This window comes from Lissotriton helveticus, chromosome 6 (assembly GCF_964261635.1).
Source record: "Lissotriton helveticus chromosome 6, aLisHel1.1, whole genome shotgun sequence".
NCBI lineage: Eukaryota > Metazoa > Chordata > Amphibia > Caudata > Salamandridae > Lissotriton > Lissotriton helveticus.
This window is the reverse complement of record NC_136067.1, coordinates 208,737,636-208,763,164: the sequence shown is the minus strand read 5'-3', so window position 1 is coordinate 208,763,164 and position 25,529 is coordinate 208,737,636. Positions and strand designations below refer to the sequence as shown.

Genomic DNA, 25,529 nt, shown 5'->3' with positions numbered 1-25,529 from the left:
TTCGTCAAAGGGGATGGGCCCAGGTGAACATGAGGGGGAGCCATCTGCAAATCAATTCTCATGTTTTCTGTCTCCTTAAGAAAGAAGGAAACAAATTCATTGCAGTTTAGTGGTGGGCTGGAAGGCCATTTGATTGTAGACCATTTGATTGTAGTTTAATGAGTTCAAATAGTTCCTTAGAATAGTTTCTGGCTTGATCCAGTTGGTTTCTGAAGAAATTTGCTTTTGAACTTCTAATGCTTTTGTAGTATCTGTTCTATAGTGATCTCAAATGTTTGAGGCGTTCAGGGTACAGGGATTATCTCCACCGACGTTCGGTAAGTTTCAGGTTACGTATTTCTGTATTGAGGCTACCATAATGCCATTGCTTGAAGTCTCTGGTGGACACTATATTTCGCTGTAATGTTGCAATTGAGTCTAAAAAAGTCTCCATGAAGAAATTGTAGTGATTTGTAAGATCATGAATATCTGCCATGCCTCCAGTAGGAGGCAAGATGTTATTATGTAATATGTTATAATATTTATGTTAAGACAGAAAAAAACACTATGGGTGTGATTATGATGGCGGGCGGATTGCCACCGCCGGGCCGTTGGTATCTATCCGCCCGCCATCTCAGCCTGATTTACCCCCGCCATATAATGATGGCGGGGGTATCGCGGCGGACGCAAAGTGCGTCTACCAGTTTTCTGCCCGTCGGCAATCGTTCCGATTGCCAGCCGGGTGGACTAGGGCCTTAATATAGTGGCGGTGCTTAGCAGGCACAGCCATCCATAGTAAGATATGTGTTTTCAAAGGCCTGTCCATTGCGGCGATGCCGCGATGGAAAGACTGGCAGGGAATAGCTAAGTGGGCCCTTTGTGAGCCCCTGGGGTGGTTGGGGGTTGGTGGGCTGCACTTGGGGGGTACCTATGGTACCCCCCTACCTTGCCATGCATGAGGTGGCAGGCACCACGTGGTGCCTGCCACATTGTGCATGGCAATGCACAACATGCGATTTTGGCATAGCAGCGGGTGCTGCTTACAGCAATATCAAGATTGCGGAATGCGACCGCCAGGGTGGCGGTCGCATCCTAATCAGTGGTGTGGGACGTCCGCACGTCTGGCGGCCGGTCCCAGCACTGCTAGGGTTTCGTCCGCCCACCATCCTAATAATCACCTATATTTGTTTGGTCAATATTTCAAGTAGTGCCCAGCCACTATATTACTTTTGCTCCTTTTTTCTAAGGCCCTGATTACAAGTTTAGGTATTATTTCTCACACATGATAAATAATGACACAACAGGATACTTTTTTATTGTGTGTGATAAATAACATCTATCACAAGTTTGTGGGGATTAACATGCAGTTTTTGGAGTATAAACCACTAAAATTCAGCGCCAGGATACCTGTAAGGTGATAGCTGCGCTATATAAATGTTTTAAATAATAAATAAATAATAAAATCCCCATGAAACGATAAATACCGTACAATTTCCCCTGTTATTTTTTGGCAGCTTTAACTTGCCAAAATGTAATGACAGCTGAGGTGTTGGACCATGTTGTAATTATCAGATGCTTTGAATACAGCCTAACTCGTAATTTACCTTCCCACTCATAATCAGGACCTTAATGTTTGTCCCTTCTAATGTAAGGTGGTATCCCATCCGTCCCATAAAATAGCAGCTTTTCTGTTTTGTGTTCATGTTTTTTTTTTTAAAGTGTAGGGATCGTCCATATCTAATGCCATATTTTAATAGTATACAAATGTTTTCCGATCTGCAGAATTACAAGCGTCTTTTCAAAAGCTGTTTGCCGCAATTCAGACGGCAAACAGACATAATATCGACTCGCAAATATCGACTAATAATAATATTCAGTCTAAAATATCGACACACAAAAATATCTACAGTCAGAATATCGTTGTCAAGAATATTGAGTTGAAGGTAAGGAATATCGGTTTCCCAAATATCAAAGTAATTAATATCATTTGCAAAAATATTGTCATTAAAAATATTGTTGTTTTATTTAGTGTTATGTATTTTAGTGTGTATTTTTAATGTATGTATATGTTAATTGTTTCATTTTTTTAGGAGCAGGTTGTAGGTTTATAGAGGAGTAGGGTGGGAAGAATTTTAATAATAGTTAATTAATTTATATTTTTAATAGTTAATATTTATGTATTTAATATTTTATATTGTTAATTGGGGTAAATAATGTATTCTTCTTTATTTATTAATTGGTTATTAATCATTAACAATTAATTATTAATTATGTTATTTGTGTTATTTCTTTAAGAGTGGGTTGGGGGTTGATAGGGGGTAGACAGGGAACTAAATTAATTTTAATATATAGTTTTTTACTGTTAATTGTATGAATTAATTTATTATTGATTGCTTTTAAATTGTTTGTTTATTATTATTAATGAATTATGTTAATTGTGTTATATTTTACAATATTGGTGGTGTTATACATAGGGGAATATGGTGACAGGTAAATTATTCAGAATTAACTATATGTTTTTTAATTAATGTTAATAACTTTTCTGGAGTGGTAATAGTAAATTATTCGCCTCCACTATCCAACACTTTCCCTACTGTTGCACTCGTTCAAGTGGGAATAGTACATTTTACTCCTATGCTATCCAACACTTTCCCTTATGTTGTACTTGTTGGAGTGGGTATAGTAATTTTATCCCCACCACTATCCAACACTTTCCCTATTGTTGCACTTTCTGGAGTGGGAATAGTAATTGCAACGCCTCCGCTATCCAACACTTTCCCTACTATTGTAATCCCTGAAGTGGGAATAGTGAAATAGTCCCCTCCGCTATCCAACACTTTCCCTACTGTTTTACCTGCTGGAGTGGGACTAGTAAATTATTCCTCTCTGCTACACAACACTTTCCCTACGTTTGCACTCCCTGGAGTGGGATGGTAATTTTTACCACTACACTATCCAACACTTTCCCTACTGTTGTCCCTGGAGTGGGAATAGTAAACATTTTCCCTCCGCTATCCAACACTTTCCCTACTTTACACTCTCTGGATCGGAAATAGTAAGTTTTACCCTTACGCTATCCAACACTTTCCCTACTGTTGAACTTCCTGGAGTGTGAATAGTAATTTTATCCGCTCCGCTATCCAACATTTTCACTACTGTTTGAGTTAATGAAGTGTCAAATGAAATTGTAAAAACATATATATATTTCAATATTTCAATTTATTATGTATATATTTACTTGTATTTTTAGTTTACCGTTGTATATACATATATATATATTTATATTTTTTAATATGTTTTAATACAGAGTTCTTCAAACTGTGGGGCGCGCCCCCGTGGGGGGGCGCAACACCATCCCAGGGGGGGCGCCACTCCTCTCTAATCCCTTTATTCCCTGCGTCCATCGCAACTCTTCGTAGAAAACTCCGGTATGGTTGGAGGGAGGAGGGAGTGGAAATCGATGGGGCACTACGTGCCCGTTCTTTTGTCTGGGTAATTCTCCCAGGAGGGGGTTAATTCACGGAGTTGACAACTTCAGCTGGAGTGGGAGGCAAGGAGTCTCCTCTGCTAAAACCGAAAGCAAACAAACAGACACACTTTCGGTTTTAGCAGAGGAGACCCCTCGCCTCCCACTGCACCTGAAGCATTTCAGCTCTAAATTAACCCCCTCTTGGGAGAGTTAGATAACAGAGGCACAGCAAGTGCTCCATGGACCCAATTGCAAGCACTGTGATATTAGCTGGGTAGCTAACAAAAGGTAGAATTGAGGTGCAGTAACCAGCAGATTTAACACGGGTTCAGAGACCAATGCTACCAATGCAGCTGCTACACCACTGGGAGCTACGCTCATGTAAGATAAATTTAAAAAAGCCGTACATATCCCCAAAAGTCAAGATGTACATTCGAAAAGGAATGTGAACACCTGTATTGGATGGAAGAGAACGTCAAATATTTGCAAATTGGTAGTTTCGGTTAAAAGTGCATTCCTGGATATCAAAATCCCAAAATAACTGCCAGAACTAGGAAATAAGAGGCAGAGCAATCATTTCTTAAATTGTGACAACAAATAAATAAATACATCCATCCATGCTGTTTCCCACATTTGTTTAGGTGGCTACTGCTGTATGTTGTAAATACCGTGTTTCTATCATTCACTTTTAATGTGCAAGAGTCTATTACAGACATTTTACAGACAAAATGTTTATGCATCATGCAACATCCATGTAAAAAGTTTATTTTAGATCAATACATGACCTCACATATGAGAAATGGAAGGGTGTGACAGATTATTTGCAGTAATATTATTGAACTGCTGTTGTGTTACATACTGAAAACACACATCACTATCCCTGAATATCCAATGTACACACATTTAGTATTTGACCAAAGAAGGCATGAAAGAGATGAGACTGGATCATAAAATCAAAGCGGGTCCGTACAGGGACCCCGAAAATACATTTGGCCCACACGCCCCAAAATCCTTAAAACGTCCCTGAAAGTTTCTTTTAAAATTGCACAGGCAGGCACGCAAAATGCAAGCCAGCCATGTGTTGTTTAAAAAGCCTGCAAATTGCTAAATATGGTTATGAATAACAAGTATGTATTCATTTGTAATGTGACTTTTCTGTCGTTGTTCCCTTTTATTATCAGTCATGGATCATTCATGCAGCTCTAGAAGACAATTAAAAGTTATTTCTATGTATATTTGCTGTTCAAAGTCTGCACAGACAAGTGCTGAAAATACAGCTTTAGGTGACTGCTTATTTTTCTACCATCTGTGATAACAAAATAATGAGCTGGCAACCCTAATCATAAGACTGGAAGTTTGTTGAGGGATCAGCACATTATTTATTTCCTCCACCCTGATCCCTGGTTACTGCCATATTAGCAATGGTTTAACACATTTGAAACCCTATGCTGCCGTCAATAACATGCTGGGTTACTTCAAGTGTCTGGGAATGCACCCTGCATTCAGACCACTCACTCCTCATTCTCGCTCTTCACTTTCACCCTCACCCAGCACTCACACTGATCCCGATGCACTCACACCATTCACCCACTTACCCTCCACTCACAGTGATCACTCTGCACTCACAGCGATCACAGTGCGCTCACACTGATCACCATGCACTCACACCATTCACCCGCTCACCCCACCCTCACACTGATCACCATGCGCTCACATCATTCACCCACTTACCCTCCACTCACAGTGATCACTCTGCACTCACAATGCACTTTCGCTGTTCACCCGGTACCTCACCCCGCAGTCGCAAGAGCACACTACTCAACCTGCACTCGTGACACTTCACTCACCTGTCCCCCTCACTGCTCCATCTGCAATCTCACTCCAATAAGCCCACCACTAAACATACATTCATTCGTCCCACTCTGCACTATAATGCATACCCAAATAAATTCATATGGTCACCTCACTCACCCCTGTACGGAATGTGCGCGTGGCGGTCAATTCCAGAAATTTCTGTCAGGTGGTGGGGGGCCCAACATCTAAAAAAATTCAGCTGGGGGGGCTCAACCTACTAAAGTTTGAAGACCTCTGTTTTAATATGTTAGAATTCATTAAAATCATTATTTATTAGTTATATTAAGTTCATATATATAATATATTTGATGTATATGTAGGTTTAATGTATTTTTACATTATATTAATTACTTATCATTTAAAAAAAATCTAATAATTCTAACTATCTTTATTTTAAACAACAATTTTTTTAACAGCGATAGTGTTTTATCGATATTTTTGTACTTTCCAGTATGAAGATAGGACTTCGATATTTTGCACACCAATATTTGTGTCCCAATATTTTTGTAGCTCAACATTTTTGCTGTTGAGATTTTGTCAGTAATCCATTTCAGACCATGAAAGATCTTTAATAAATCATACCAGACACGTACATGTTGTACTCAATATGTTTCCAAGCACTTTTTGTACTCCAACCATCCCATCATTAATTTTAACTGGGATAGTTTAGTCCAACAGCCCATGGCTATTCAAAGCATCTGGAAGTTTTGAGAAAATTGTTATGCGTAAGAACATGTAAAATCAGGATTAGCAACATTTTAGATTATTTCAAATAAATCACTATTTATTGGTATTTTATTTTTTTCACACTTAGGTCATAACTGGTCGAATGCTAACAAAAATAAATCCTAAAAATTTGAGGAGGCCAATTCAAATTGAGAGGATGGGACATTTGTTTTTGAGATTAGTGCCCTAAAAAGAGCAGGCCTTAAAACCTTACTTTTTCTTCTTCTTCTTCTCTCTGGGACCTACAGTTTCACTAAGGCAGTCCTGTTGGCAACATCTCTCAACCCAGACTGTAGATTTTTATTTTTCTAGAGGCAAATAGACATCTAAGAAAGGGGGGCAGGGTGGGAGAGTCACGTGTGAGTGTGTGTTTGTGTGTGTGTTCACATGTGTGTGTCTGCCTTTCTGTCATGAGCAAGCACTATGGAGTGTTGCATGAGTTTTGTGGTCCAGGTTACAAAGGGTGCACTGGTGCACCTTTTCACTAATATTTGCACTGCCTAACAAGTACACAAACATTTTCTCTGATTAGTCAGTTCAAAATTGCATTTTGTAACAGTAGATTGAAACAAATTCCGGTCAAATGTTGGGGTACTATTGGAGGTATAGGTGAATCTTATCTAATCACGCCAACTACTTTCCACTGAAATGCCAAGGCACATTTGAAAGAAGACATCCCACTTTGTGTCAAGAAGACAATGGTGCATGTAGAAGAAGGTGTAAATGTTCAAAAGGCTCAATTTTAGTTTTCAGAGTTTTATGGTGATATATGCAGATTGGGTAATTACGTCTAGTGTGTCCTATGACACATATGATTATTTATAATTCAGTATTTCTATAAATAGGAAAGCTGAGATGCAGCATCAAGGAGATGCAGCATCAAGGAATGCATATATTTTTTAAGGTACTGTAATGATATACATTTTTAAAGTATGATCACTTTGTGCCACTCACATTCTTGTATTTGCATGAATTAATCATATTGAATGAAAACTAAGCTTTAAGAGGTTGTTATCATTTCAATTCTATATAGGAATAATTCTATCACACGGGGAGAACTGGAAGGTGATGAGAAGATTTACAATAGCAACTTTACGCGACTTAGGCATGGGCAAATCGACAGTAGAAGACAAAATTATTGAAGAATGTGGCTATTTGATCCAACATTTTGAATCATACAAAGGTAAATATCTTTATTGGATGGCAACCAAACAAATAACTGCTAACCTGCACAAATTACTTCTGTCCACGTAAATGTTTCAGTCATATTCTGAGTTTGTAAACTTTCCCAAATTTCTTGTTAATGACTTTATAGAATTTTTTGAGCACTGCAGCCAGCAGAGGACTCAAAAAACATTGGGCCCCATTAGGGTGGCGGGTGGATCGCTTGCGCCGGGCCGGCGGTAGCTGCCGCTGGCCCGGCGGGGGGGATCCGTCCGCCATCCTTCCAGAAAAGACCCCCGCCATATTACTATGGCTGGGGGGTCTGTGGCGGACGGAAAGACCGTCCTTTGCTTTTCCACCCGGTTGACTTGGGTTCAATATGGTGGCGGTGTCTGTTAGACACACCCAGCCATATTTGGATGTGGGCTTGAACATGCTTTTCCTTGGCGGCGATGCCTCCACAGGAAGGCATGCGGAGTGTGCTTGTGGGGGCCCGTTGTGGGCCCCCATGGACTCCAGTGGTGGTGGGGGGTGCAGGGGGGTACCTATGGTACCCCCCTGCAGTTTCATGCACAACATGACAGGCACAGCGCGGTGCCTTGAAGGGCCTGTGTTCTACAGAGATATATCATATTAAGCGTGGCTTTATAACCAATGACCGGTCCCCTAATAGCAGCTTTGCATGTTTCCCAAACCATAAAATTGAATGTGGTGTTGCAATTTATTTGAAAAAAATTCCTTTATGAAGACCATCATGTCCTCCAACCTGATCTGATCTAATTTATTAAAATGCCAACTTGGTGTAGTTTTTGACAGCAGATCCAGTACCACTTGGAGAGAAACTATTGTATGATCATAGAATAAGTTTGCCACAATCTCCACAGAGGCCCATTTCATTGTACTAGTCATAAGTAAAAAAATCTAAATAAGAGGCTGATCTAAATCTATGCAAATGGCATGTATATTGTGAGTATTAAGGGTGATCCAACCACCGGGCCGACTTACATAAAATCCAGTTATAATATTTTTATCAACTTGGTAACTTTTTTGCTTCAGCTGTGTGTGGCCTTGCTTGAGGTGTCCTTTCTTAAAACTTGTATACAATTAAAGTCCCCTCTACCTTCATAGCCAAATTATAGATTATTTACAATAACTGTGGCTCACCTGACATGGGCCCATATTAATTCAAAAAGTTGACCACCCTATCCTTAACTTGAGTCTTCACCCAAATCCACCTATCATTGGTGTCCCTCACTATTTCCTTCATATGCCACTCCGCTGATTTAGGAAAAAAAATTGCAACACCCCTCATTGCCACCCCTCATGAGGAAAAATATGGTACCAAAAACCTTCCTGGTAGCCGTAACTTTGGAGCATTATTACTCTTAAAATGCATTTTATGTAGATACATTACATCGGGGCTAAATGAAGAGAGCGATTTCAGCAATGCACCATGTTTAAGTCTATTCCCAAACCTGTTCACATTCATATGATAACATTAAAATATTGCAACTTTCAAGTTTTTAACCATCACATCTCCTAATATCTAAATCTAAAACATTTATGTTTCACCAGCTGCTTTCTATTCGTGGTCACATTTAAACTATTCATCCTCTCTTTTATCTTGCTACTTTCAACTGGTCGCACACCCCCACTTTCACACCCACTATAGTAACTTCCTCAGAAGAATGGTTCACTAAATCTTCTTTATTGAATTCAAGTTAAGCATGTACAGATTAAGGGTGCTGCTTCCCTGAGATGCAACTCAGAAGTGAAACAGCATTCTACAACTTGTACTCACTACATTCCAACAATGTCATACATTCTAAATTCTATAATCTACAATCTACATGACTAATAAGTTACCACACATCTCCTTTCTTAATAAAAAAAATAAAAGATGAAAATAAATATCAGTGAAATAACTAATACTGTAGTATAGGTTTTAACTACAAACATAATCTTGTAAAAATGTTGGTGTGACTACTTTCCTTCCACTTTTGGTGTAAACTTGTTGATCAACTCTAGAGTCCTTTGCAGAGCACATGGGAACAGATTCTTGTAGACCTGGGTCTGTATTAGCTTCAAGACCCAACTCCATATTACCTGCTTCCTCTGGACCATAATCCTCAACAACAACATTTTCATGAACAGGAACAGCATCTGGTTGAACAGAAATTGAATCGGATGACACAATGGGGCTCAACCACCAGTAATCACCCCCATCTCCCTCCTTGAAGCTGTTTCCTGACTCCTAGCTAATGCAATTTTGCTCATGTGATGAATGGTACCATCATCTAACATGACCGTATTTTGCATTACTTTGGTGATTGTTCTAGGATCTGAGAAACGTGGTTGAAGTTTCCCAACTTTCTTTGTGGTTTTGACTCGGACTTATTGACTAACCTCAACATATGTCTCCTTGGTTCCATGTTTCTTATCATAGTACACTTTGCTGTTGTCTTGAGATTTGCAAATGTTTTCTCTGACTTTCTTAGAATCCCACTTCCTAGTTCTGCCCATCCAAAAAGGATTCATTTTGCAATAAGGAAACCTGCCTCTCATTAAACCAAAAGGACTTTCACCGCAAGTATCGTGCACAGTTATTCTATACGACTGTAACAGCTTATCTACCTCAGTACTCCAATCCTTTCTTTCTTTATTGGCCAACTGTAATGTTCCCTTTATCACCCTGGTAACTCTCTCCACCACAGAGTTCCCTTGAGGATGATATAAAGCAGAAAAACTCTGCTTAACGCCCATAGACTCCATGAACACTTTCATAGCATCCGATTTGAACTGCACCCCGTTGTCAGTTAAGATAGAAGTGGGCAGTCCTTCTCTAATGAAACATTCATCCAGAAATGTGATTACTATGTCAGTGTTAACATTCTCCACAACCTTCAGTTCTATCCATAGCGAAAACAGATCGACTAAAACCAATATATGCTTACAAGAATCATCCTGCCATATAATGGGTCCCATTATATCCAACGCCACTTCTTCCCACGGTAATTTGGGACATCCCAAAGAAGACATTGGAGGATTGAGTGTTTTTTTACTTTTATCTGAACACCCACAACTGATGCACTCTCACACAGACCTTCCAATTTCTAAATCAAATTCAGGCCACCAGTACAAAGCTTTAACATTTTTCCTAGTCCTGGAAACCCCCGGATGCCCTTCATGTCCCAATGTTATGATTTTGGAGCGGACACCTTTGGGTGGTACTAGCTTATCACCAGGGCACAAAGATGTCATCTAAGCTTAGTTAATCTCTTACTTCCCAGAATGGTTTAAACTGAGAATCCGATTTTGAATGTGTGTGCCAACCATTAGTGATTCTTTCTTTAACACCGTCAAGAACTTCATCTTTCGTACATTCACTTTCCCATTCATCCTTTGATAAGCCTTGAGAGTCAGAAAACACTCCTGCCACACAACAATCATTCCAAGAGTTATGATCAACCTCTCTCATGGGCAAAGAAAGTCTGCTTAGGAAATCTGCAATAACATTCCTGACTCCTGGAACCTACTCAATACTATACACAAAATCCTGAAGTCTCATGGATAATCTCACAATCCTGGCTGATGCTCTACATAAACCCTCAGTGGTCAACAACTTGGTTAAAGTTTATGATCAGAGCGGAGTATGAACTGTTTGCCCCAAATGAACTTGCGAAAATGTTCCATTGCCCACATGCAGGCCAAAGTTTCCCGCTCGATGAAGGAATACTTCTCCTCACATGGTGACAAGGAACGTGACGCAAACGCTATGACTACCTCAACACCTTGCTCAGACATTTGCGAGAGGACACTGCCTAAACCAGTCCCACTGGCATCAGTAGTGAGAAAAGTTTGAGCTGTAGGATAGGGGCATTGGCTATTGCTAACTTTAATTCATGTCCTTTGATTTCAGTTCAGGGGAGTTGATAATAGCCTCAACTAATTTTGCTTTGGGTTTAATACCTCTTTCACAAATTTCGTATCCCAGGTATGTGACTGATTTTTCTGCAAATTTGCAATTGCATAATTCAGCAACCAAACCATCATCAGAAAGAATTTTGAGTACCTCTCTGAGTATAGAGTTATGATGAGAAATCCAGACGTCGCCAAAATCTGTAGTAACTTCCTCAGAGTAATGGTTCACTTGTAAATCTTCTTTATTGAATTCAAGTTAAGCATGTACAGATTAAGGGTGCTGCTTCCCTGAGATGCAACTCAGAAGTGGAACAGCATTCTACAACTTGTACTCACTACATTCCAACTATGTCATACATTCTAAATTCTATAATCTACAATCTACATGACTAATAAGTTACCACACCCACCTTCCTCTCCAACCAACCCGAGACCCCCTAAGTTGCCCACTCTCTCTGGCAATGGCAGACCCATGTGCACCATTGATAGCCTCACTCCAGGGACCTGGCTACTTTTCATGGTTGGCTTCCAGGTCAGAGATGAGCCACCACGAGGATGGGAGCACTTTAAAATTGCATCTCTCTGTATCTGCTCTCTATCATGACCGTGCAAGGGGGCTTGTGGCCTGAGGTGGTGCATTCAGCCCCTTTGCCTTCTAACGGTGTTCAGACAATCAAGCAGAAATGTCCCACTAGGTTGAAACGCCAAGAGAAAGACACGGCATGTGGAATCATTGGCAGGAGTTAGCATGGAGATAGCGACCATGTTTCTCACAGTGGGTCATTGAGGCGTATGTTGCACAGGCTGTGTAGCATGCTTGACACCACCCACGTAGGGGTCGCTGGGCAGGCTCTCTTCTACTGCATCTTTTTATGTGACTCATGTGCTTTGGATTGCGCTTTCTCTGGCTGGGAACTAGAAACCTGCTGGGCGAATATGCAGCAGCTAAATGGAAGAGGGACAAATAATCCAATTACTAGTTTGCCACCTCAGCTACAAAAAGTCAAAAGATGGTTAGCACGCTCCACTGTATCCGAAAGGGATAAAACGGTTAGTAACCTTCAAAGCGCGTGAATGGTGAGGCCTACACCAAATACTGATCCTCTAGCCCAGTTGCAGGAGACCGGAGAAGCATCATTAGGAGCCTCCCTAAACACTAATTTGTGCCAATCCATAGATGTTGTATACCTTCAGCTAGAGGTAGTTCTTCCTCCCCTTCCGTTGACACAGCTATAGATGCAGTTGGGCTAGCCCAAAGGTGGGGACGAGAGTCAAAAGATGGGCATACCCCAGTGGCACAGGATGGTTTCAGTTTGGAGAGTGCAATAAAAGCAGCAAAGAGGGAGTATGCACTCTACGCAAGGTATTCAAAGGGTGGGCCTGATTCTGCACCTTCAGAGGTATCAAATAGTAGCAAGGGTACAAGAGACACTCGATATTGCTCGCCAATCTGTTCTGGGGCAGATGAACTATTAAATGGTCTAAACCCGATGTCAGGAGGGCAGTTTTTGAATCTGCAAACAGAAGAACTGCTTATAGAAGAAGTATGTAAGCAACCTCCTTTGATCAGCAGAGGCGCTGAAGCAGAGTATGAGGGTCCAGGGGTAAGCTGTCCAGCCACCCTTGCAGCTCCTTTTAGAGACGAGTTTGCTTTAAATTTGTGAGCTGAAAAATACATAATCGAAGGAAATCTCTGCACTCCATCAAGTATTGAGTAACATAGAGGAGGTAGTATGCCAAATCTCAGCACTTCTGCACGAGTTGAAACAAAGGGTATCAGGTCTTGAGGATTGTTCTCTTATGCAAGACAATGAGAGGAGCAAATACAAATAAAAGCTGTGAGATTCGAAAAGTAATGAGATGGAAAACTATGTGAATAGATCAGTGGGGGGACCAAGCCTCGATTGTCAAACGATCTAAACGAAAAGTGCTGTTCATTGCTAGAGGAGGTCCGGAGCCTTTTGAAAAATGTCCAGAGCTGAAGGGTGGTATTAACGTGTTTGTAATTCTTCTTTTTTTTTCTCTCTGTTTCTTGGTTTCTTCAGTTCAGTTTGGTTTTTCGTTTGCTTCAATATGAGAAATGATTCAAGTAGTGGGAGGGAGGGAAACTGCTTCTCCTTTATGGAGCATGGAAAGGTGCAGCGACAGGGCACCCATTTACTGGAGGACAGTAGGGGATATGGTGGACAATTCAATGCTGTTTAGTGAATCTTCAGGGAGACGAGATGAAAAATGTAGCACAATATTTGCATCATTTTTATTAACTGAGTTTTTGTTTTACTTTCCAGGCCAGCCTTTTGACAACATGACGATCATGAATGTATCCATTGCCAATATCATAGTGGCTATTGTGCTTGGCCACCGATTCGAGCACGACGACCCAACATTCTTACGGCTCCTGAGCTTGATCAATGAAGGTTTGAGACTTCTAGCAAAACCTATTGTTTTGGTAGGTCTTCTTTGGCTTGTTGATTGTTACATTTGTTTAGATCAATTCCTCTCCACAAAGAAAGAACTGCATTTGTTGGTTTGCACCAGTCTTTTTTTTGTCAGTAATAATGTTTACATGGTGTAACACCACTTAACTCCTTAAAGACCATTAAAGGGAAAAATAGAGCCACAATACTTTCTCAGGCTCTGATAGAAGAGCATCAAATGCTTTCTGAAAATGTGTTAGATTTTTTTCTGAAAAACAGGAGGAACTTAACATCACCTCCCAGGCCTCTTCCTATGAGAGAAAAATTCCTAGAGAGAAAAATACAGCATTATTTATGTGTGTTTGTGTATGTGTGTGTGTATGTGTGTGTGTATGTGTGTATATATATATATATTCACTGAAAAAACCATAGGTTATAGACCATATATAGTTAGGAATTAGCATTTAAAAAACCTTATTTTACTCACACAAAACCATTGAAATTCCATATATAGTTAGTTGCACTAACTATATATTGCGCACCCGCAATCCACTGCTGATGATGTCACATATTACATCATTCATGACATGGTCAGTGACATCACTGATGACATCACTGATGACATCTCAAATGACATCACTGATGACATCTCACTTGACATCAATGATCACATCACTGATGATATCATTCATGTGACAATACAATGCATCTCCTCACATTTTAATATAACCTCTGTTTCACCCAGTGTTAAAAACAGAGTATAATTTTTGAAACCATTGACACACCAATACTAGTTACTACATACGTACTCACTGATTCCTACGTCTACACACACATTCACTCATTCACCCATACAATCATTCATACATACAATCACTCATGTTTACAACACAATCATATGCACTCATACACCTATACAGACACTCACACTCTGCCACTCATCCATGGAGTTACTCACACACCTAGTCAGTCCTGTAAAGAATCAATCACACTTCCATTTTCTACTCTATACAGTTAAACATAGAGCACCTTACGTTTTCAACCATATACTAACACATACTTACTCTCTTATACAATCATTGATACAAGTACACATTGATCTGTACAGAGTCACACACCTCCCATCCAGCCACACACACACTCAGTCTCCCATGCAAATACTTGGGCAATCAATCAATAACCCATATAGTTACTCATATAGCTACTGATCAACACATGCAGCAGTTTACAGAACAACAGACATAATGATGCACAAATTAAGACAGTTTAGTCACTAACCCATGCACTCAGTGAGACACATTTAATCACTCACTCATACATTCAGTCATGCACCTACTAAATCCTTCGTCCAGACACTTATACATCCACTCATTCTTCAATATGTAAGACATATTTTAACTTTACAGAAACATAGTCACTGGATGTTGTCATCAGTGATGTCATCAGTGATGTCATTTGAGATGTCATCAGTGATGTCATCAGTGATGTCACTGACCATGTCATGAATGATGTAATATGTGACATCATCAGCAGTGGATTGCGGGTGCGCAATATATAGTTAGTGCAACTAACTATATATGGAATTTCAATGGTTTTGTGTGAGTAAAATAAGGTTTTTTAAATGCTAATTCCTAACTATATATGGTCTATAACCTATGGTTTTTTCAGTGAATTTTCAAGGTTTTGTAAATGCTAATTCCTAACTATATATGGTCTATAACCTATGGTTTTTTCAGTGAATTTCAATGGTTTTTTAATAGCAAATATCATAAGCTGTCGAATGTCAAGTACGTGGTAAGAATTTTTTTTTTCGTGTTTATGCACACTGATCTGCTTTGATTGCTGCCCCCCACCCCTCATTTCTATTAGGAGTACTCTCTCTTTGCAGATAGTGAAGGGTAGTTAACGCAGCCCTTTCCCCCTTTGTAATCCGTCGTGCCTGCTTCTCTCTCCATTTGATTGATTGTTCTCTTTGGTTCATTCTCTATTTACAAACAAGCACAGAGTCGCAATACTCTGTTTAGTCTTTGCAGATAGCGAAAAATCGTGTAAAAAAACAAAAGGAATCGAGCAAAATCAGTAGGCCACTAATGGGATCTCTTTTGACCTCGCTAAAATAGAAACATTAGGAACAACCTGTTGAAAATAGCAATGCGTATGTATATAAGCGGCGTTCATTTGTGTTCACAGTACCCCTTGTTGATTGTTTCAATCGAGCATTGAATTGTTCGAAGTTAATTCTCTTAACGATCTTCTCTACCTGCAAACGAGGAAGAATAGGAATATTCTATCTCCCTTTGCAGATAGTGAAGGGTAGGTAACGCAAGCCTTTAACACGTCGTACCTATTTCATTCCTCATTGATTGATTGATTGTCCGAACATTGACTGTTTGGGAATTAGTTCTTTTTGGAGGTATTCCCTGTTTGCAAATAAACGTAGGAAAATCTTTGCAAGTAGTGAAAGGGTACGTAATGCGGACCGTTCTCCCCCGTTGTAATCTGTCATGCCTATCTACTCCCCACTGATTGATGCACCTTTTTCACCCGGACCATTTACTAGAGATACGTCATCTGGCCCGACCAGAGAGCACCCCTAGTGAAAAGGACATATGCAATAATAACGAAGTGATCACTGTATCCTGTTAACAGAAACTTTACCATGAAACAACCTGGAAAGAAAAAAATAGGAAAACGAAAATCAGTAGGCCACTGATGAACATGAACTTTTATTAAACAACGAACAAAGAAACGATAACATAACGTAATGATAAAACCTATTAATGTCCTAGAAACAAGAAAACGTTAAAATATGCCAGTGGTGAGAGACCAGAAAAACAGTAAGAGAAACCAAATCACCCCTCGCTGTCCCACCGCCTGCCACGCCAAAAAAATCGATAGACTAGGGAAAATGCAAGTCAGTAGAACATCCACCCCCACTCTGGAAACTTCCAAGGTGGGGCAGGGTTCCGGCTACGCCCAGCCGGGAGCAGCCCATATAAGGCAGGTCCTGCTGCCACGCCTCGGCCAGGAGATCCTAACGTAGGGTGTAGCCGGAGGAGAGGCCGAGACCAGCGGGACCCGGCCAGGGGATTGCCTTTACAACGCTGAACAGTTGCAGGGGGGGGGAATGTCTCCTCGACCCTCCCCTCTCTCTCCCAGTCCGGCCGCGGTGGCCCTTGAGAGTTGCAGGTAGTCCCGCCACATGCTCTTCCGGTCCGACCACCAACGGTCGGGGGGCCGAGGCCGACGGGATCCGGCTGCAGCCGATAAACCAAGAAACCCGTTCATGGGGCCAGAGCCAGGGGCGTCCGGCCGACATCCACCGGAAGCCCGGCCCGAAGACGGACGGGACACTTCTTTCTTTTATAATGGCTGCGACAACACTGGAGGGGGATGTCTTGCACATGCCTCCGACCCCCCCCTCGTCCTCATCGCCTGGTCCGGCCATAACAAATCTCAAGCGAGACGCCGTGGGGTGCACTGGGAGGGAGAGACGGTGCGAACAGGCCTCTCCCGCCTCCCCAGGTGGAGGCTTCCCAGCTGCACCCTCAGCGCTCCAGGCGGTGGCATCCTAACAACTACAGTGCTGCACAGTTTCGGAACGACCTAGATAACGGTTCTTCCACTGTGGCCATGCTGCAACGTCTCGCCCGGCAGGGTGGAGCCCGTCCGCTCATGTGACCCCGCGATCGCCGGTAGCTGCCGAACTCTCAAAATGGCGGTCGACCTGGCAAGAGCGGGCCCAACATAAAGAAATGGCCCGGTCACTGGTTGACTCCACCACCGTAGTCCTCCACGACCTTGAAGATTCTAGAGGAGCCGCGGGAGTCTCCGACCCCCGATGGGGAATGACTGCCATGATCGCCCGTGGAGTGACGAAACTGTATCCGCGGGACGTCGGCGCTCCCATGCTGGCGCCAGCCTCACTTTGAATTACTACAATCCTGCAGACCTTACTTCCGGTGAAAGCACAGTGTGACCCGGTAGGAAAAATTATTGCACCCCCTCCCCTTTTTGACTGATAGTTCAAACCACCGATCCTTTCCTTTGCCCTTTTAACGGAACTTTGGACTGCCTCCCCCTCTTTTACATTTTCTAGAGAAAACAAAACATTAACCACTACATTAGCATAGCAGTTGACACCAGAACTGTTTTCAAATTGAAAACCAACAACATCTTCAACAGAATCCTTTTTGTTTCTGCTGTGACCCTGCTACAGCACAGGCATTGTCCCCAGCAGTAATTCTGCAATGCCGGTAAGAATAGCTGTGGTGCCTACTGGACTCACTCACCCCCGCGGCGCCCCACGCCGTTTTTTGCTGGGCGGCAACTTACTAGACATCCCTTTCGTGCCATCTAGATTTCAGCGCGTTCTGCTGCCTTGGAACTATTCGCACAACAGACCGCTACTGACAAGAATATTTCATTATTGGTGCTGTCAATTTCAATAAATCTATTGGATAATTAAAAAGAAATTGCCACGGTCTCTTCGTTGTTTAAATGTTTTTACTGTTTTTGTTTTGTTGTATATATTTATATGTTATTAAAGTTTTATATTCCTACTACTTTGTTGGAGTGCTATATATTTTTAATGTGACACATAATTGTAAAAACTTTGATGTACAAAGAGTCATTCCTGGAATCTTCCGCTTCAGGCTCGGTCCCCTCCCCAATCACAATACAGGATGGTTTTCAGATAGTAGGAACGCGTGTGCTGTGACGGATCACATCGGGTGTGGGCCTTGATCTACTATAACTCCTTTGAAGAGGGGTGATTCTTTACAGCTGGGGCCATAAACTACATCTGCAGGGCTAGCTGATAGCCTAGGACCGGCCTGGACATTCGGACACAGAGGAAGAGGAGTGTCAGAGGGTGCGGTAGTGAATAGGGCGAAAGGGAGGTGTCGGGCGGGCACAGAGTGTGATTCTCAGGGAAGAGCAGCGCAAATTATTGCACCCCCTCCCCTTTTTGACTGATAGTTCAAACCACCGATCCTTTCCTTTGCCCTTTTAACGGAACTTTGGACTGCCTCCCCCTCCATGCTACGAATCGACAGCGTGCAGAGAGTGGGTCTGGTCAAGACACCTAAAATGGCTGCCGTGCACGACAAAAGTGTGGCATTTCAAAAAAGGCAAGATGGCGCAGACAATGTTTTTCAACACTTCCTCATTTCCTTCGAATCGAACGTTAACAGACGTTGGGGCATATTACCAAAGTTAAGCGATATTTATCGCTAACGATGCTTACCAACCAATTTTTTACCACTAAGCATCGTCAGAAATTATCGAAGATAAACCTTACTATTATCAAGGTTTATCGCAAATGCGATAATAAACGGCCGCAATGCATGAATATCGCTAAAAACTCAGCGATATTCATGCATTACCGAGCTAATGCTCTTAGCCATGTTATCCACCTCCCATTGGATAACATGGCTAAGAACTGCTCAGGGCAGGTGTTACTTTTTGGAGATATTCGCGCTTAGCGCGAATATCTCCAAAAGTTGGTAATAGGAGATAGATATCTTGCATGTTGTAATGCAAGTTATTGTGGTATATGGAACTCATACCATAATCTCTCAGGAAAGCAGAAACTGATCCTTTTGGGACCGCCTAAAAAGGCCTAGGGGGTGAGGAGTACTCTACTTTGCCCCCTTTTCACGTTCCGAACTATTTTATTTTACTCTCTTCTGTAATTACACAAAATACCAGCGATAAGATGCATCGGAGACACACAGTGAGAGAAAGGAGGCCGGAGATGAAGAAGACATGTCAAATACACATTGGAGATAATATAGTGGCAGAAGGGAAGTAAATATGAGTAAACTTACCATGTAACATAAAAATGTTGCACTCTATACTATAAGTCTCATTTTATACTACAATCACTTCGCTACAACCTCATAAATTAAAAATAAAAATGAATAATGTCTCAAACAATTTTTGATTTCTAAATATAAATTTATTCTTCAGAATTTTCTAAATTTGAAACAACTAGTAACATGTCCTCATCAGTAATTTCCTCTTCAATCATCTCATCTGGAATCTCCTCATTAAAAGTCTGCAATGATGATTCTTGTAACTCTATGGTCTCCAAACACTCGATAAATTCGCCATCAAGAGATTGATCAAAAAAATCATTCAAGTCATCTCCTCCTTCTGACAATATTTCATTATTGGTGCTGTCCATTTCAATCAATGTAGTGGAATCATTCAAGTCATCTCCTCGTGACAATATTTCATTATTGGTGCTCTCAATTTCAATCAATGTAGTGGAATCATTCAAGTCATCTCCTCCTTGTGACAATATTTCATTATTGGTGCTGTCCATTTCAATCAATCTAATGGAATCATACAAGCCATCTCCTCCTTGTGACAATATTTCATTATTGGTGCTCTCAATTTCAATCAATGTAGTGGAATCATTCAAGTCATCTCCTTGTGACAATATTTCATTCTTGGTGCTGTCCATTTCAATCAATCTAATGGAATCATACAAGTCATGTCCTCCTTGTGACAATATTTCATTATTGGTGCTCTCAATTTCAATCAATGTAGTGGACAATTCAAAAGAAATTGCCACGGTCTCTTCATTGTGAGCCATTTTATTTTGAAATTGCTTGCTGTAAATTGCAGAAAAAAATAATCACTTTCATTTATCGTTTTTAGTAATACATAATATAAAACTAACTTCATCAAGTATTTAGTATAACAGAAGGACTGCAAATAAATAACAGAAAACATTTTTCAAATTATCTTCAAGTGTACAACATAGTTCCCCTTACAAATTAACAACTCACCTTTTTAAAAGTAGCAGAAGTGTTAGTACTGTGTAAATCAAACACCAGAAATTCACCACCAAAAATTCCTCACAAATGTACCTCAGACAGTAGTATCACAAAATGGCTGTGGTTTCCTCTCATTTGACATATATACATAACCAATTAACTTTCATCACACACAAATACAAAACCAAAGTAACATTTTAATTGGTTCTAAATTTCAACACTTTCAAATGTGTTTTCCCCATGCAATTTTCCATAGGACATTTACATACGTCTACAGCCTGAATGGCTGAACGGAATTACACCAAACTTGGCAAAATGGTACATCAAACCTAAGAGGTCAGGAATGATCTACTATGCCCCCTTATGGTCATTTCCCCCTTCGCTTTGGCCTCCTCTTGTCTCTCAATCCTACCGAGGGACAAGATGGCGGCCGCTACGGACTGTTTGGAATGTTGACAGACGCCGGAGAACCAATCAGCTTCGCAAAGCTCCGTAACGCGAAAAGTACGCGAAGCGGAGCGCTGTTACAGATATATATCTTTTTTTCAACGTTAATTTCTCAAAATCCACTGGAGCACATATATTGAGACCTAGCAAAGGCACATCGGGCTACCAGTCCCTAATATTTTGCCAAGTTTCGTGCAAATCCATTCAGCCGTTCGATTATTATTATTTTGTTTTTTTTTTGCCCCGCGGGGCCCTTTTAAAACCTCCACATCAAACCTAGGGGGTCAGAGAGGATCTACTATGCCCCCTTATAGTTATTTCCCCCTTTGTTTTGACCTCCTCTTGTCTCTCGATCCTACCGAGAGACAAGATGGCGGCCGCTACGGACTGTTTGGAATGTTGACAGACGCCGGAGAACCAATCAGCTTCGCTTCACAAAGCTCCGTTGCGCGAAAAGTCCGCGAACCAGAGCGCTAACCGGTCCGCTGTTACAGATATATATCTTTTTTTAAACGTTAATTTCTCAAAATCCACTGGAGCACATATATTGAGACCTACAAAAGGCACATCGGGCTACCAGTCCCTACAATTTTGCCAAGTTTCGTGCAAATCCATTCAGCCGTTCGGGCTAAAAGTGAGGCCAACCGCCCTATAGAAAACTCAATGTTAAAAACACGTTTTGGGACCCCCCTTTTTTCTCGGCCCCCACTGGACGAACCCCCCCCAAATTTTCAAGGGCTGCTCAGAAACAAAATGTGCCATTTTCCTGAAAATTTCAGCCGATTCCGTCCACAAACGCCAAAGTTATTAGACATAGAATTTTCAAAAAACCCATAGAGAAAAAATCCTAACTATATATTACCTACTGGCGGTCGCCATAGAGAAAAAATCCTAACTATATATTACCTACTGGCGGTCGCCAGTAGGTATATATAGTTAGGATTTTTTCTCTATGGGTTTTTTGAAAATTCTATGTCTAATAACTTTGGCGTTTGTGGACGGAATCGGCTGAAATTTTCAGGAAAATGGCACATTTTGTTTCTGAGCAGCCCTTGAAAATTTGGGGGGGGTTCGTCCAGTGGGGGCCGAGAAAAAAGGGGGGTCCCAAAACGTGTTTTTAACATTGAGTTTTCCATAGGGCGGTTGGCCTCACTTTTAGCCCGAACGGCTGAATGGATTTGCACGAAACTTGGCAAAATTGTAGGGACTGGTAGCCCGATGTGCCTTTTGTAGGTCTCAATATATGTGCTCCAGTGGATTTTGAGAAATTAACGTTTAAAAAAAGATATATATCTGTAACAGCGGACCGGTTAGCGCTCTGGTTCGCGGACTTTTCGCGCAACGGAGCTTTGTGAAGCGAAGCTGATTGGTTCTCCGGCGTCTGTCAACATTCCAAACAGTCCGTAGCGGCCGCCATCTTGTCTCTCGGTAGGATCGAGAGACAAGAGGAGGTCAAAACAAAGGGGGAAATAACTATAAGGGGGCATAGTAGATCCTCGCTGACCCCCTAGGTTTGATGTGGAGGTTTTAAAAGGGCCCCGCGGGGCAAAAAAAAAACAAAATAATAATAATCGAACGGCTGAATGGATTTGCACGAAACTTGGCAAAATATTAGGGACTGGTAGCCCGATGTGCCTTTGCTAGGTCTCAATATATGTGCTCCAGTGGATTTTGAGAAATTAACGTTGGAAAAAAGATATATATCTGTAACAGCGCTCCGCTTCGCGTACTTTTCGCGTTACGGAGCTTTGCGAAGCTGATTGGTTCTCCGGCGTCTGTCAACATTCCAAACAGTCCGTAGCGGCCGCCATCTTGTCCCTCGGTAGGATTGAGAGACAAGAGGAGGCCAAAGCGAAGGGGGAAATGACCATAAGGGGGCATAGTAGATCATTCCTGACCTCTTAGGTTTGATGTACCATTTTGCCAAGTTTGGTGTAATTCCGTTCAGCCATTCAGGCTGTAGACGTATGTAAATGTCCTATGGAAAATTGCATGGGGAAAACACATTTGAAAGTGTTGAAATTTAGAACCAATTAAAATGTTACTTTGGTTTTGTATTTGTGTGTGATGAAAGTTAATTGGTTATGTATATATGTCAAATGAGAGGAAACCACAGCCATTTTGTGATACTACTGTCTGAGGTACATTTGTGAGGAATTTTTGGTGGTGAATTTCTGGTGTTTGATTTACACAGTACTAACACTTCTGCTACTTTTAAAAAGGTGAGTTGTTAATTTGTAAGGGGAACTATGTTGTACACTTGAAGATAATTTGAAAAATGTTTTCTGTTATTTATTTGCAGTCCTTCTGTTATACTAAATACTTGATGAAGTTAGTTTTATATTATGTATTACTAAAAACGATAAATGAAAGTGATTATTTTTTTCTGCAATTTACAGCAAGCAATTTCAAAATAAAATGGCTCACAATGAAGAGACCGTGGCAATTTCTTTTGAATTGTCCACTACATTGATTGAAATTGAGAGCACCAATAATGAAATATTGTCACAAGGAGGACATGACTTGTATGATTCCATTAGATTGATTGAAATGGACAGCACCAAGAATGAAATATTGTCACAAGGAGATGACTTGAATGATTCCACTACATTGATTGAAATTGAGAGCACCAATAATGAAATATTGTCACAAGGAGGAGATGGCTTGTATGATTCCATTAGATTGATTGAAATGGACAGCACCAATAATGAAATATTGTCACAAGGAGGAGATGACTTGAATGATTCCACTACATTGATTGAAATTGAGAGCACCAATAATGAAATATTGTCACGAGGAGATGACTTGAATGATTCCACTACATTGATTGAAATGGACAGCACCAATAATGAAATATTGTCAGAAGGAGGAGATGACTTGAATGATTTTTTTGATCAATCTCTTGATGGCGAATTTATCGAGTGTTTGGAGACCATAGAGTTACAAGAATCATCATTGCAGACTTTTAATGAGGAGATTCCAGATGAGATGATTGAAGAGGAAATTACTGATGAGGACATGTTACTAGTTGTTTCAAATTTAGAAAATTCTGAAGAATAAATTTATATTTAGAAATCAAAAATTGTTTGAGACATTATTCATTTTTATTTTTAATTTATGAGGTTGTAGCGAAGTGATTGTAGTATAAAATGAGACTTATAGTATAGAGTGCAACATTTTTATGTTACATGGTAAGTTTACTCATATTTACTTCCCTTCTGCCACTATATTATCTCCAATGTGTATTTGACATGTCTTCTTCATCTCCGGCCTCCTTTCTCTCACTGTGTGTCTCCGATGCATCTTATCGCTGGTATTTTGTGTAATTACAGAAGAGAGTAAAATAAAATAGTTCGGAACGTGAAAAGGGGGCAAAGTAGAGTACTCCTCACCCCCTAGGCCTTTTTAGGCGGTCCCAAAAGGATCAGTTTCTGCTTTCCTGAGAGATTATGGTATGAGTTCCATATACCACAATAACTTGCATTACAACATGCAAGATATCTATCTCCTATTACCAACTTTTGGAGATATTCGCGCTAAGCGCGAATATCTCCAAAAAGTAACACCTGCCCTGAGCAGTTCTTAGCCATGTTATCCAATGGGAGGTGGATAACATGGCTAAGAGCATTAGCTCGGTAATGCATGAATATCGCTGAGTTTTTAGCGATATTCATGCATTGCGGCCGTTTATTATCGCATTTGCGATAAACCTTGATAATAGTAAGGTTTATCTTCGATAATTTCTGACGATGCTTAGTGGTAAAAAATTGGTTGGTAAGCATCGTTAGCGATAAATATCGCTTAACTTTGGTAATATGCCCCAACGTCTGTTAACGTTCGATTCGAAGGAAATGAGGAAGTGTTGAAAAACATTGTCTGCGCCATCTTGCCTTTTTTGAAATGCCACACTTTTGTCGTGCACGGCAGCCATTTTAGGTGTCTTGACCAGACCCACTCTCTGCACGCTGTCGATTCGTAGCATGGCTCCTCACCCACGCAAGCATCTTCCCTAGGCACTGGTCACCACCGCTCTCTGTCTTATGCATGGGCAATAAACCTCCCCCCATCTGCGCTGCTCTTCCCTGAGAATCACACTCTGTGCCCGCCCGACACCTCCCTTTCGCCCTATTCACTACCGCACCCTCTGACACTCCTCTTCCTCTGTGTCCGAATGTCCAGGCTATCAGCTAGCCCTGCAGATGTAGTTTATGGCCACAGCTGTAAAGAATCACCCCTCTTCAAAGGAGTTATAGTAGATCAAGGCCCACACTCGATGAGATCCGTCACAGCACACGCGTTCCTACTATCTGAAAACCATCCTGTATTGTGATTGGGGAGGGGACCGAGCCTGAAGCGGAAGATTCCAGGAATGACTCTTTGTACATCAAAGTTTTTACAATTATGTGTCACATTAAAAATATATAGCACTCCAACAAAGTAGTAGGAATATAAAACTTTAATAACATATAAATATATACAACAAAACAAAAACAGTAAAAACATTTAAACAACGAAGAGACCGTGGCAATTTCTTTTTAATTATCCAATAGATTTATTGAAATTGACAGCACCAATAATGAAATATTCTTGTCAGTAGCGGTCTGTTGTGCGAATAGTTCCAAGGCAGCAGAACGCGCTGAAATCTAGATGGCACGAAAGTGATGTCTAGTAAGTTGCCGCCCAGCAAAAAACGGCGTGGGGCGCCGCGGGGGTGAGTGAGTCCAGTAGGCACCACAGCTATTCTTACCGGCATTGCAGAATTAC

General features: G+C 41.1%; 1 protein-coding gene across 1 annotated transcript in view; it reads left to right on the top strand.

The window, feature by feature from the left end:
- The window catches only part of LOC144762428 (cytochrome P450 2K1-like), a 618,298-nt gene that overhangs the window by 224,255 nt on the left and 368,514 nt on the right, over window positions 1-25,529 (top strand). The window contains exons 3-4 of the mRNA XM_078647610.1: window positions 7,062-7,211; window positions 13,402-13,562. Of these exons, the coding sequence (XP_078503736.1) occupies window positions 7,062-7,211; window positions 13,402-13,562 (311 nt within the window). The remainder of the gene's footprint in view (window positions 1-7,061; window positions 7,212-13,401; window positions 13,563-25,529) is intronic.